Source organism: Gracilinanus agilis, chromosome 3 (assembly GCF_016433145.1).
Source record: "Gracilinanus agilis isolate LMUSP501 chromosome 3, AgileGrace, whole genome shotgun sequence".
Lineage (NCBI taxonomy): Eukaryota > Metazoa > Chordata > Mammalia > Didelphimorphia > Didelphidae > Gracilinanus > Gracilinanus agilis.
The window spans coordinates 107,821,452-107,836,639 of record NC_058132.1 but is presented as its reverse complement, the minus strand read 5'-3'; the positions used below and the strand labels follow the sequence as shown (position 1 = coordinate 107,836,639).

Here is a 15,188-nt window from a genome sequence, read left to right as displayed (position 1 = left end):
AATGGCCATGGCCTTGTAAGCTTCAAAAAGTAAGCACAGTAAGCTACCAGAGATCCAGGAATGGAAGGGGCAAAGTACTAAAAAACCTAACCAAGTCAGGCAGAAGCTGAAAGGAGACTCATCCAGTGGCTGTGCAACACCTGGAAGTAAACTGGGTAGGGTACCAATGGGATATAGAAGCTGCATTAAATCTGAGCCCACTCTCCCCTGGATCTGAGGTGTCAGAGGAGATGGTGAGCTTCCACATATTGGAGGGAAATATCTGTACTTCTGTTCTTGTTCTATCTCAGCAAAGATATCTGACTATCCTTCTATAAAAGTTAATGGATATTAATTGGCTAAATGAAACTGGATCTTAGCCACTGGCAGTGACCAGTGCTTTTGATTTTGAGTTTTAACATAGTTAGTTTTGGTTTTCTGTATTAGTGATAGGATAAGGTCTTAGCATAGCAAAGAATTTCGTTTGTATTGTTCAAATAGGATTTGTAAGATTCAGTTTGCATGAGTTTTGTATAGTTATTATTTTAGGTAGACTTTAGTTTTTTGTAAAACTTAAGTTAAATTGGTTTTTGTAACTATTTTATTGTGTCAAAAGTTTTTCAAAAGTTTGCATTTTGAATTTTTGTAATTATATGTTTTGCACTTGTATTTGTGCAAGTATGTTTTTATTGATTATTTGTTTTCATTGAAATTTTCTTTTCTTTGATTTATATCCCTAGTACAGGTTAGCAAACAGTAAGAATAGGATAAGATAAACGTAAGATTAAAACTATATTTTAGGAAATATAATAATAAGGTTAGGCATAGCTTTAGAATTACATAGAATAGCAAGCGTATGGGAGACATTTTTTATCTCTCCATATGCTCAAAGAGGGGAAGTTATAAGGATATTAGAAATTAGGTCTTGTTATATTAGTTTAGAGATAAGAAGTAGAGAAGTTGGCTTGAGAAAGAATTGAAGTTTCAAACAGAGCTGAGACAGTGTCAGTTTCAAGTCTAACGGGTTTTTTTCTGTGACAGTTACTCTCTCTGGGTGTGACGGTTGATCTCTGGCAGTTGGCAGAGTCACTCACAGAAAGTCTCTGTGAGGGCTTGGAGGAGGTAACATCTTTGTCTCTCTATTTCTCACTGTCAGAGGTAGAAGGATAAGAGGGAAAGACCTGAGCTAAGCATTTTCTTTTTCCAACTTGGGAAACACTAATGGCTATCTATTGCTGTTTTTATAGATTGTTTTAACTCTGAGAAGACCAACAAAAAACCTGGTCTTCGGGTTGGACTCTGAGTCTGCTAAGGCTCAGAGTCCTATTGGTTCTTGTTGAGACTCAACCAGCTAGCCTTTGTTATTTTTATAACTTGGAGGCGAAGTTAAGAATTATAAGGATAATAGTGTTAGTTTATTTAGAATAGTAAAAATTTGGGTTAGTCAGGTCAGGAAGGATTGGTGTAGTCTGTGAAACAGGAGAAGCAGTTCCTTGCAGAACCAGGGAGATTTATTTGGGTGGAATTAGAATCCCCTAAAGTTAGAAATCCTTTTTTTATCCTTATAATTTCAATAAATATTTTATTTTTATTTTTTTTAAACCCTTAACTTCTGTGTATTGACTTATAGGTAGGTGGAAGATTGGTAAGGGTAGGCAATGGGGGTCAAGTGACTTGCCCAGGGTCACACAGCTGGGAAGTGTCTGAGGTCAGATTTGAACCCAGGACCTCCCGTCTCTAGGCCTGGCTCTCAATCCACTGAGCTACCTAGCTGCCCCTAAATATTTTATTTTTATAACAAGAATCTCCTTAGCATCCTTGCACCTAGCCCTGAAGAGAAGTTCACTTATGAACTTCACTTCACTGATATAAACTGAAGATACTTTGTTAGCACAGCAAGCAGAGTACCTAACAGTTTATAACTAATAATTATTTCATTTACATTTATTTTTAGTCATTCATTTACCTTTTATTTTTATACCCTAAATAATGAAATCCCAAGAAGAACTACTTTTAGAATAAAATAAGAATAATAAAAAAATTACAATTAGATTCCACTCAAGTAATAGGTTCATTAATATTTTTAATCCATTTAACAAGAATTTTTCTTTACCTGCATACAAGCATCTTGACCCTTGATTGCAGCAATATGAGCTGCTGTCCAACCTCCTGGGCTTACACTCATTATATCAGCCCCATGCCACAGCAACCAATGAAGACACTAAATTAGGAGAATGAAAGGTTAAAATGCAATTATGTCACACAAATTATTCAAATAGAACTTAGTAACAATTATCAAAGATTCACCACGTGGTACAGTTTCATAGATATCTTCACTAACGGATTCACTAAATTTTTCATGCTGCCTATAAATCCTTGATTTTTATGTTATTTCAAATCATTAAAAGATGTGAAATGTCATCTGTATGGGACTCCTCTATGAGAGAAACTGCAATTATCTTCATGAGATACCATGGCCAAAACCTTTGTAGCCAACTGTCTCAGAGCTTAGTTACCCTGACAAGTGACAAATACAGTTAGCTTACCAGGCTGGTATGTAAAGGCTTTCCAGCTCATAGAACCTACAAGAGTATGCATTTCACTGGTATAACCTTCTAGAACCCAGAATACCCTCCATGCCATAATGAGAGACTGCACTTCAACTCAATAATCTTAAAATATATCAAATGTGTCATTTGTGGATTTTACTTAGTTTCACAGATGTTAATTGGTTGCTCTAAATCTGTGATGGCAAACCTATGGCACACATGCCAAAAAGGGCACACAGAGCCCTCTCTGTGGGCATGCCTGCCCACCAGAATTCATTACTGGAAGCCAGAGGGACTGGGGCAGAGCTGTTCCCCTCCCCCTCTCCATGTGCCTGAGGACATTCCTCACTTCTCCCACAGCCAATGGGAGTGCTTCCTCCCTCCCCTGTCTGGAATAAGGAGTGGCAAGGGGTGAGGGGATGGGACATGGCACTTGGTGTGGGAGGGGCACAGAACTCAATCTGGGGTCTAGGTGGAGGTAGGGCCCAGCACTCACTCACTCTCTCTCTCTCTCTCTCTCTCTCTCTCTCTAAGTTTTGCCATCACTGCTCCAAATCGATGGTGTCAAACTCAAAATAGAAAAAGGCCATTAAACTATGCTTACAGTTCTCTGCAGGCTGCATATTGACTTAGAAAGCCACAGAAAAACATTGCTTACATTTTATCATTTTCATATTTCTCAATTACATTTTAATCTTGTTTGGCTTCAGGCTGTGTTGCCTAAATAACTATCACTTTTTTTTATGCTGACATAAAATGCATCCCTAGTCACCATACTTGCTATCTCTAGATTCATTGGTTGACCTAAAATTTATACATTTAAAAGTACTGCTGGAAAGGCCTGGAGATGGGAGGTCCTAGATTCAAATCTAGCCTCAAACCTTTCCTAGCTGTGTAACCCTAGGTAAGTCATTTAACCCCAATTGCCTAGCCTTTACTGCTCTTCTGTCTTGGAACCAATAATATCAATTCTAAGACCAAAGGGTTTAGAAAAAAATACTGCTGGATCTCTCAGGTGAAAGCAAAGTGAGAGACATCAGGTGTAGTCACAACTGTGGTGGCTAGTCAGAGAGAGTGTACTGTGGAAAAGCACACTGCTAGTTCTTAAAGGGGAGTACCAGTATGAGTCCTTTCAGCAAACTTTACACAGTCACTCTGGATAGGGTCAAATGTAAACCCTTGAAGTTGTCTAATCTAGCTCACGAAGTCAGTTTCAAACAATATATGTCGCTGGAGGGAAGAGAAGAAAAGATATTTCCTCTTAGTGATGGAGAAGAAAAAGGCCAGAGTACTTTGCCATACCAACTACCCTTATGACAACACCATATGGTGACAAGGAAGGCAGAGGGTACCTGGCAGTGGATTACAGGGACTTGAACAAATTTATCATTCCCATTGCTCCAGCTATCCATGACCATCAGTATGGTAGAGTAGGTATCCCAGGCCTAGGGTGGGTGGTATGGACCTTGTCAAGTGGTTATTTTCTCTATTCCTGTGACAGACTAGCCAGATCCAGTTCACTTTTACCTCAAAAGGAGTTCAGTAAACCTTCTCTTTACTTCTCCAGAGCTACCTGAAGTGAACCTCATATTGCCAGTCAATTGTGGGCAGAGACCTAAAAGAGGCTTCACTCCTTGAAGTCCCTGAAGTACACCATTACCCTGATGACATAATGTTGGACTGACCAGAGGAGGCCACAGTAGCTTAGGCCTGGATTAGATGAAAGTGTATATGAGGGACAGAGGGGAAGAAATTAATCCCAGAATATCCAAATCCAAAACTGTTCAGTTAGGTCTTGGAGAAATATAGTGGATAGGAAGAACCGAGATGATTCCACATAGTGCTCAGAATGAGTTACTGAAAATGGCTTCCCCAAAATATGAAAAGAAAGCCCTGAAGCTCTTCTAGTTCTAAACAATGCACATTGTCCCCACCTACATAGTTTGATGGCCCCCGTTTAAAAAGTCACCCACAAGTCTGCCTCTTTACAATGCGGCCTTGACCAGGTTAAAGCCCTGGAAGATTTAAGTAGGCTACCTAGAAATCTACTTCATTGATCATTTATATTCAGTTCTGTGAAGCATAAATTTTGGAGATCTCTTCCACAAACATGAGGAAGAATAGAGCCTTTGACAAGCAGACCAAATGACTACTAGGAACCTCAAGCTTTCAAAAGTAGTTAGTCATGATATTATTTTTGAAATACACTTGCTCTCTTGATCCTGGACCCTAAATGCTACTGAGTAGATGACACAAGGTTATATAATCACCTTCACCCAGTGTTGTGCATCATGAGCATGGTGAGCAAAATGAGCCCTCTAATAAGGTCAAGTGGAAATAGTACATTTAAGATCAAGTCTGTCTAGGCTCCTTGAATATTAATGCCCTCCCCAAATATATCACAATTCTTCCAGGCTAAGGCCTATAGTTCAAGCCCCAAGCACTCTGGCTTCTCTGCTCTCTATGAAGGCCTATATCTTAAGGAAAGACATTTCAATGCAGCTAGGTGGTAAAGCAGACAGGGTGCTAAGCCTGATGTCAGCAAGACTTGAGTTCATATCCAGATTCTGATACTTAGTGGCCGTATGATCCTGGGCAAATCACTTAATATCGATTTGCCTCAGTTTCCTCAACTATAAAATGAGGATAATAATAGCACCTACCTCCTAGAGTTGTTCTAAGGATCAAATGAGATAAGTTTATAAAGTGTTTAGCACAGTTTCTGGTACACAATAGGTGCTGTATAAATGCTCGTTCCCTTTTCTTCTCCCTTTCCCTCCCCTTTCTTCCCCATTCTACCTGGTGAGCTCTCAGCTCTACCCATTCTGAGAGTTACACAAAACTGGCCTTTGGTACCCGGTGATCTGGTAACAGGGGCTTTTCTGAGGGGACTGAGCTGCAGGCTGTAGAGTTGGCATGTGAGAGAACCTTGAATGAATGATTTATTAAGTACTATTCTGTGCAAAGCCCTGCCCTGGAGATACAAACAGAAAAGGTCCTTCCTCACAGATATCACATTCTAATGGGGAAGACAACATGTATGGAAGATTTCAGAAGCAAGTCGGATGAAGAAGTTCCATGGTCCTTAGGGTACAGCAGCAAGGCAGATGGCAATGCCTCTACTTTAGTAACATTTACACAAATAAAACTATATTAGTTTCTGATTTTGAACCATTTGAAAGTTCCAAGGTCTCACTGACAAGAACATTCTTGTCTGGGTCTTCAGTAGCTGTGGCTGTAGTATCTCCAGGAGCAGTAGCCACAATGCATCTCCACTGCATAATGACTGCAGACAATGGGCTGGAAGAACTGCAGTTCCCAAGAATCTTGGGCTCAGAGGCTGAGCTGACATTAGATCTGAGGGGAGATGTGGTGGTGGTTTGGCTTGCCTGTCTCTCCCTCAAGAGATCCTGCTGCTCCAGGAAGGCTGGCTTCCCTTGAGGGAAGGAGAAGATCAGATTTTACTCTATGAGAATTCCTGGGGAGTAGTTACAGGTGTGGCCACATAGTTGGGAAACTGAAAAGAACAGAACTGGGATCCAAAAGCTCTCTCCCTTTGAAGTCAGGACTAACTGAAGAATTTTGCTGATGCCTATCATAGTTATTGTTGGGGCATCAGATACATCATACACCCTTGGCAAAACTGTAGAAATAGGTTGATGTTCTTGCCAAAACAGCAGAAGTTGGGAGTGGGCCCAACCCAGGGTGGACCCAGAAAGCATAATGCCACATCATGGTGGGTTCGGGACCATCTGATCCTCCTAACAAAGGATGAGGCAGCCACTTGGTTCACCTCTTCTCCTCATGCTAGAATACCCACTTCTAAAAGAACAGTGTGACCTGATCACAAGCACCCCTGACCTGCTTCCAGCTAATACATTTTATTACATTAATACCTTTCCCAATCTCAAGCATGAGGTTTGTCCTTACTGCAGATGATGCCAATTCAAGTTGGAGCATGCTAATACCGGTCAAATCTGCCCCTAAGGCACAAACTCTGTTCCTTTTGGGCCTCATGCACTACACACCTAAAAAGATTCGCACCCCCCCCCCCTTCCACCTCTTTTACGGAATGGGCTTTTGAATGGGACAGCTTTGTCATTTGACCTATGACTATCATAATTAGTTATCCTACTTCCCAAAAGCCATGTCCTCAACAAATTGACACTACCCAAGAAAGAAGAATTCTCCAGTTCGGTGACTCCTTGGTTATAGCCCCCAGAAAGATTTATGTGATACAGATGTAGTTCCAGCTAACCTTGTTAGGTTCTTCCTTGTTCCACTTCCTGAATGGAGTTACTTGGACCTCAGTGATCCTGCTCCCTTGGGGTTTCCTTACACCCTGAGGAAATAGTTCAGTTCCTCTCCAATTGGCATGTCTCTTTTTCCAGAGATGGTTTGAACAACGTTTTCCCAAAGAAGACCTGGGACATGATGGGATGGAATTTTTAGAAAGTGCCCTACTTTCTAATAATATGAGGAAAGTGAAACTGTCTCTGCCTAAATATGACTATGAATATAGAGAGAAAGGATATTCCTCAAACAACTTAAAAGTAGTCCTGAGTCTGTAAGAAGGTAAGGGACAATCTTTATCCAAGCCCTGCAGAAGAAAAGAGAAACACTTAAGCAGAGGCCTCTAAAGGGGAAAAGATTCAGTATCATCCTCTGATGGGGTTCAAAGGGTTGGAATACTGAGTGGGTGGTTGTATAGGGAAAGCTTTAGTATGAACTTAGATCCTGGGGCTGGTTACATACAGAAGACTTATCATGCGTTATTTATTTTACTACAGATAAACTTGGTTCATAATGAAGAATCTATGACTGTGCCCATTTTGTGCATGGCCCTGATGTTCTTGGTGCTTCTCTGGCTTATCATTACCATCCTGAATCAGGAGACCAATTGGGAACTGAAAGGTTTTGCCATCACCCACCACATGTATTGAATTATTGAGATCTGACATTTAGTCCTTCTAAAATGGGGAAAGAGGGGCAGAGCCAAGATGGCAGCATAGTAGCATGGGCCTTCTGAATCTCCTTCTAAGCGATTATTACAGAGCATCTAAAAAGGACAGAAATCAAAACTGGACTAGTAAAGGGGCAACTTTTTTAGATCATAATGTGATAAAAATTATAATTAGCAAGGCCACATGGAGAGGCAAATTAAAAATTAATTGGAAATTAAATAATCTGATTCTCCAAAACTGGTGAGTTAAAGAACAAATAATAGAAACATTTACTAATTTTACTGAAGAGAATGAAAATGAGGAAACAACACATCAAAATTTTGGGGATACAGCAAAAGTAGTATCAATTTATATCCCTGAGTCTTACCAAATTCTTTTTATGATACAAATATGGCACTGCTTCCCAAGCCAGGAAGACAAAAAACAGAGAAGAAAATTATAGACCAATATCCTTAATGAACATAGATTCAAAAATATTAAATAAAATACTACATAGCCTTTAAAGGTACAGCAGTTAGCACAAGGATTATTTACTATAACCAGGTGGGATTTATACCAGGAATGCAAAAATGATTTAGTATTAGGAAAACCATAAGCATAACTGACCATATCAAAACCAAACTAATAGAAATCACATGATTATCTCAAAAGATGCAGAAAAAGCCTTTGACAAAATACAGCACCCATTACTATTGAAAACAGCCTTTCCTCAAAATAATAAACAGTATTTATTTAAAACCATCAGCAAAAGTGTCATCTGCAATGGGGATAAGTTAGATGCCTTCCCAATAAGATTAGGAGTGAAAGAGGGATGCCCATTATCACCGCTACCATTTAACATTTTACTAGAAATGCAAGCAATAGCAATTAGAGAAGAAAAAGAAATTGAAGGGATCAAAGTAGGCAATGAGGAAACTAAACTAATCACTCTTTGCTAATGAAACGATGGTATACCTAGAAAATCCAAAAAAGCAAATAAAAAGCTAGTAGAAATAATCAATAACTTTAACAAAGTTGCAGGGTATAAAATAAACCCACATAAATCATCAGCATTCCTGTATGTTTACAACAAAATCTAGCAGCAAGAGTTAGAAAGAGAAACTCCATTTAAAATCACTCTAGAGGGGCAGCCAGGTGGCTCAGTGGATTGAGAATCAGGCCCAGAGATAGAAGGTCCTGGGTTCAAATCTGGCCTCAGACACTTCCTAGCTGTGTGACCCTGGGCAAGTCACTTAACCCACCATTGCCTAGCCCTTACCACTCTTCTACCTTGGAACCAATACATAGTATTGCTTCTAAGATGGAAGGTAAGGGCTTAAAATAAATAAACAAAATAAAATAAAATAAAATAAAATCACTCTAGTTAATATAAAATACCTGGGAATCTACTTGCCAAGACAAATTCAGGAATTATATGAACATAACTACAAAACACTGTTCACATAAATAAAACCAGATCTAAACAATTGGAAAAATATCAATTGCTCATGGATATAACAAGCTAACATAATAAAAATGACTATTCTATATAAATTAATTTACTTATTCAGTGCTATAATTATCAAACTACCAAAATATTTTTTATAATTAGAAAAAATTATTGCAAAGTTCATCTAGAAGAACAAAAGATAAAGAATATCAAGGGAATTAATGAAAAAAATGTGAAAGATGGAGACCTAGCATTACCAGATATCAAACTATACTATATAAAGCAGTGATCATCAAAACTATATGAGGGGGCAGCTCAGTAGCTCAGTGGATTGAGAGCCAGGCCTAGAGATGGAAGGTCCTAGGTTCAAATCTGACCTCAGATACTTCCTAGCTGTGTGACCCTGGGCAAGTCATTTAACCCCCATTGCCTAGCCCTTATCACTCTTCTGCCTTGGAGCCAATACACAGTATTGACTCCAAGACGGAAGGTAAGGGTTTAAAAACAAAAAAAAAAAACAAAAAACAAAAAAACTATATGGTGCAGGCTTAGAGACAGAAGAGTGGATCAATGGAATAGACTTGGAGTAAATTACCTCAGCAAGCTAGTGTTTGATAAACCTAAAGATACCAACTGCTGGAAAAATTGGAAACCAGTATTGGGAAAATTAGGCTTAGATCAACATCTTACACCCTATACCAAGATTAACTCAGAGTGGGTAAATGACTTAAATATAAAGAGGGAAATCAAAAATAAATTAGGTAAACATAGAACAGTATAATAGAACAGTATACCTGCCAGATATATGGGAAAGGAACAAATTTAAGACTAAGCAGGAAATAGAGAACACTACTGTAAAGATAGGATTAACTTCCCCCTTTTCTATTTTTATCTAAACAAATCAAGAACTTAAAGTACCCCTACTTGACACTATGTAAAAGAGTTCAGAGTCACTTACTAGAGTAAGCTGACACCTCCAAAGGTCACTGCCCAGGCAGTACTAGGCAAATTGAAAGACTGTGATTGGTTCCTGTGAAGTGGGGGAGCCACAGGAAGTGATGTTGAGAAAATGGCTTTAAAAAGGCCAGCCTGAGGATTCAGTCATTCTTTCTGCATCATCAGTAAGCCAGATTGGAGGAGGAGACTCTTTCCTTGGATCCTGCAGTGGTGAGTGGAGTGATTCCTTCCTTGGTTCTTCACTGAGGAGAACCTCTCTACTTCTTGGAGCTTCAGTGGGACACTCCCTTCAGCATGAGTTCTGGTGATATTCTTGGTGGTCTTAGCCTCAGGTGCACTGAAGGTTGTCAGTGAAATCTTCAGTGTCTCCTGGCTCTTCAGATTTCGGCTTCCTAATTAGGACTTTGGATTCTGGTAAGATTAGCTTTCTGAATTGTATTTGTGGTCTGGAGACATTAGGATTAAATTTAGGGTATTTGTAGCTAGGCAGTACTCTCTGTCTCTTTCTTACATTTCCCACTTTCACTGTTTCCTATCTCATTGTAAAATAAAGCTGCTACAGCAGTGATGGGCAAATTTTTTAAAGAGGTGGCCAAAGGAAAGGAAATGCTCATCTGTCAGTCTGTTTTTAAGGCAACTCTTTCGAAGTTTCATTGTCTGCTGCTGTATAGAACATTTCAGGGGGCCCCATCTGGCCCTCTGGCCATAGTTTGCCCATCACTGTGCTACAGTCATTTTAACTTTAGTTATAATATTTCTAAATCGGTGACTACAATATTACTTTAGAATTCTTATATTTAGCATAAAAACCTAAATTTAAATTCTTACACTAGAAAATGTAAAATAAATATTTTTTATTATATTAAATTGAAAAGTTTCTGTTCAAACAAAACAAATGCAACCAAAATTAGAAGGGAAGCAACAAATTGAGAAAAAAAACTTATAATTAAAACCTCTGACAAAGGTCTTATTTCTCAAATTTATAAGGAGCTAAGTCAAATGAAATCAAATCATTCCCCAACTGACGAATGGTCAAGGGCCATGAATATGCAGTTTTCATATAAAGAAATCAAAACTATCAATAAGCACATGAAAAAGTGTTTTAAATCTCTCATATTTAGAGAAACAAAAATCAAAGCGATGCTGAGGTACCACCTCACACCTAGCATATTGGCCAATATGACAGTAAAGGAAAATAATAAATGTTGCAGGAGATGAGGCAAAATTGGGACACTGAAGCATTGCTGGTGAAGTTGTGAATTAATCCAGCCATTCTGGAAGGCAATCTGGAACTATGCCCAAATGACCTGAAAAGAATGCCTACCCTTTGATCCAGCTAAATACCACTACTAGATTTGTACCCCAAAGAGATAATATGGGAAAATACTTGTGCAAAAATATTCATAGCTGCAACCTTTGTGGTGGCAAAAAATTGGAAAATGAGGGGATATACCTCAATTGGGGAATGGCTGAACAAATTGTGGTATATGCTGGTGATGGAATACTATTTGTGCTGAAAGGAATGATGAGGAGGCTTTCCATATGAACTAGGAGAACCTTAATGAACTGATGCAGAGTAAAATGAGCAGAACCAGAAGAACATTGTAAACAGAAAGTAAAACACTATGGAACTATCCAATGTAAAGGACTTTGCTACTAATATCAATGCAACAAGTCTTGAAGAACTTCTGTAAAAGAATGCTATCCACATTGAGAGAAAGAACTATGGGAGTAGAAATGCAAAAGCAAAATATATGACATCACTTATCATATACATATGGGTATGTGATAATATTTGGGGTTTAGGCTTTAAAAAATTGCTCTATAGAAAAAATGAATAATATGGAAATAACATTTGTACCACCCAGTGGAATTGCTTGTCAGCTCTGGGAGCGGGGAGGGGAGAAGGAAGGGAAAGAAAATGAATCATGGAAACATGGAAAAATAATTTTTCATTAAAAAAAATTTAATGGAGAAAGAAAAGTTAAGGATTTCTGGCTTTCGTTTTCTAATATTTTTTTTTTTGCATTTTTTTCTTTCTTCTTTTTCTTTATAGTGACTCCTTCAAGGAGAAAGCTTACTTTTTTTTTTCTCTTTCCTTTTCTCATAATACTACCTGTGCCAGGATTGCCAGTAAAAGTTCAATTTAAATGGCAGAATCCATAGGATCTTGCTATGGGTATCTGTAATTGCTACTTATATGTACTAGCATTCTCACCTCCTCCCACCACCAACATGGGTTAGGTTTATTTATTCCTAGGAGACCACAAAACTGAACTGGGGATTTGAATGATCTAGGATTGAAGTAGCCTTTACAGAAGTTTCCTGATAGCCAAGAGGTGGAGATGAGGAGGGAGAGCATTCCTTGGATAAGGGCAAGCAATGAAAATGCCCAGAAGAGTCTTGTTCCAAGAACAGTCAGGAGGCCAATGTCACTGTTCCAAGAATAAGTGGTGGTATATAAGGTATCATTACTTAAATAATTACTATAAATGTATTCTCAAAATCAAAAACTGTCAGTCAACATTTTTTACATCATATTAAAAAATATAACTTTATGTGAGTTTATAAACCTCAGGCAAGAGACAGTATAACATAGCAGATAGAGGGCTAGTCTTAGAGTCAGAGGGACCTAAGGGACTTCAAGATCTTCATATTTCTGACACCCAGGGGCTTTATGACTGAGTAAAAGCTTTCAGAGCTCTCAACCTATTCTTTTTTATTTTAAGTTTCTAAGCAGTTGCTGACCTGAACTGGTAAAAAGGGTTCCCTTTCCATAAATTCCTTTAAATCAGTCAAATCACATGACCAGATAAAAAAAATCTTATTCCTCTTGATTAGAGAAATGCAAATTAAAACAATTCTGAGTTATCACCTCACTCCTATCAGATTGGTCAACATGTCAGAAAAGGAAAATGATAAATGTTGGAGGGAATGTGGCAAAATTGGGACACTAATACACTGCTGGCGGAGTTGTGAATTAATCCAACCATTCTGGAGGGCAATGTGGAATTATGCCCAAAGGGCTAAAAAAGTTCCAGAAATACCACTACTGGGTCTGTATCCCAAAAAGCTAAAAAAAAAATGGGAAAGGACCTGCTTGTACAAAAATATATATAGCTGCTACTTCAGTAGTGGCAAAGAATTGGAAATTAAAGGGATGTCCATCAATTGAGGAATGGCTGAAAAAATTGTGATATTTGGTGGTGATGGAATACTGTTGTGCTATAAGGAATGATGAACAGGATGATTTCAGAAAAAGCTGGAAAGACCTACATGAACTGATGCAGAATGAAATAAGTAGAATAAGGAAAACATTGTAACAGCAATATTGTGGAATAAACAAATGTGATAGATTTAGCTACTATCAGCAATACAATGATCCAGGACAATTCTGAGGGACTTATGACAAAGAATGCTCTCTACCTCCAGAGAAAGAACTGTTGGAGTATGTGAGAAGGGGGTTTGTATTTTGATTTAATCAATCAGGGATTTAGACTTCCCTTCCATTTTTTTTTTAATTTGAGTCAATCAGCAACCAGGGAATTGATCCCATAGGCACTACCCCCCTGGGTGGTACCAGGCTAATTGAGAAATTGTGATTGGTTCCCGGGGAGTGATATAAGAGAGCTAGTGGGTATAGTAAGAATTTATAAGATGAGACCCAGCAGGAAGCTGGGGGGTGGGGGGAGATTATTTTCTGAGGCTGAGATTTGGAGACAGACACTAAGTTATTAGGCTCTGGATTTTTAGGTTAGGAAATTCTTTATCTCCTTTCTATATTTCTCTTATTTTCTTTTTCTTACTAATAAATCTAGCTATTAACAGTCTTGTGACTTAAGGGTTAATTTTAATTTTTGGCGACCACCCATTCTAACCATTACAAATAGGAATGCAGATGAAAGCATAGGATTTTTCACTAGTTTATTTGGGTATATATTTGGGAGTTTTGGTTTTATAAGATTATTCACTTACAAAATGAAAAATATGGAAAAAAATTGAAATGATCCCAATATTTTACAAAATTTAAATACTTTTAACTGTCTTCTCTTTTAGAACATATGCTAGTACAAAAGAGCCATAGGAGAAATATTAATATTAAATAATATTAAATATGAAAAATGAGGTCACTCATTTTGGAGTAACAAAGGAAAAAATAAACAGAAAGATGAAGGAATCAAATTCAAAAACATGCCAAATTATACTATTTTTACCTAATTCAAACACAAATACTTATTTTGAACTTTGTAAATGGCGAGTATTTAAGTCACTTAATATTTCAGTGCTACAGGCAACTATCCCAAATTACAAATCTCAACTAGGATGCAGATCTACAGGTAAAAGAAATTTCTTATTCCAGTGATGTCTTGGGTCCAGGCAAATAAAAAAAAAATTTCAACCTCATGTATGATGTTACTAAATTCCATAATTAAATCATTTACTTTTAGTAAATTTACGAATTTTTTAAGCTTCTTACCTCCAAACTTCCAGAATATGCTGCCCAATGTAAAGGGGTAAATTTATGGAGGACATCAACCTCATTAATGCTGATTCCACTCTCTACAATTTCTGCTAGCTGTTTTACATCTCCAGCTTTCACTGCATCATGTATACTAACAATGTGTACTTTCTTCCTGAGATCTGAAATATCATGAAATTTGAAAGATTATAGGCTATTGTGGTTTCCAGAAAATCCTTTTACCTATATTATCTCAATTAAAATTGACGAATGCATCAACGAAAATTGCACAAAATTATTTTAGTTTTCTAAATCACTATCTGCAAAAAATTGATCTATTATACAATGAAAGTTACTGAAATATGGTTCATTTTTTTGGTCTGGATGTGTGATTTCGCCAGCATAGGGAACTCAGTGTTGTGAAAATTCCCTCTTTTAATGCAAATAGGCAATTAATCTGTCTTAAGAGAATTGCTCAGGGCACAGAGAGGGGCCAGAGGTCCCAGAGCTGGAAGGATTTGATGCTGGTTTTCCTAACTCCAAGGATGTCCTTGAATTCACCATGCTATGATAACTCCTATTTCACTAATGAGACCAAAATTGCAAGTAGCTAGAATCTGATACAAATACCTAGGATAAATTTTATTTGAGTTTCAAGGAGAGGCTGCTGTAGCTATCATAAACAAGCAGTCTGACTACATAAAGTCAGGAATGTTGCACAAAGGATTCGTATTTTGGGTAAGGATTGGATTAGATGATGCTCCCAGCTTTGGGCTTATGTGATTTTGTAAGGTTTATAGGCTCTATAGCTGCCTTTCATATGACCCTCATAACTACAGGAATTATTTTCC

At 37.9% G+C, this 15,188-nt stretch overlaps 1 protein-coding gene across 1 annotated transcript in view; it reads right to left on the bottom strand.

Moving 5' to 3' along the window:
• The window catches only part of ANKRD42 (ankyrin repeat domain 42), a gene marked incomplete at its 5' end in the record, with an annotated part of 81,713 nt that extends 67,190 nt beyond the window's left edge, over positions 1–14,523 (bottom strand). Inside the window, 2 exons of the mRNA XM_044668932.1 lie at positions 2,093–2,200; positions 14,356–14,523. Of these exons, the coding sequence (XP_044524867.1) occupies positions 2,093–2,200; positions 14,356–14,523 (276 nt within the window). The remainder of the gene's footprint in view (positions 1–2,092; positions 2,201–14,355) is intronic.
• Between the last annotated feature and the right edge of the window lie 665 nt (positions 14,524–15,188).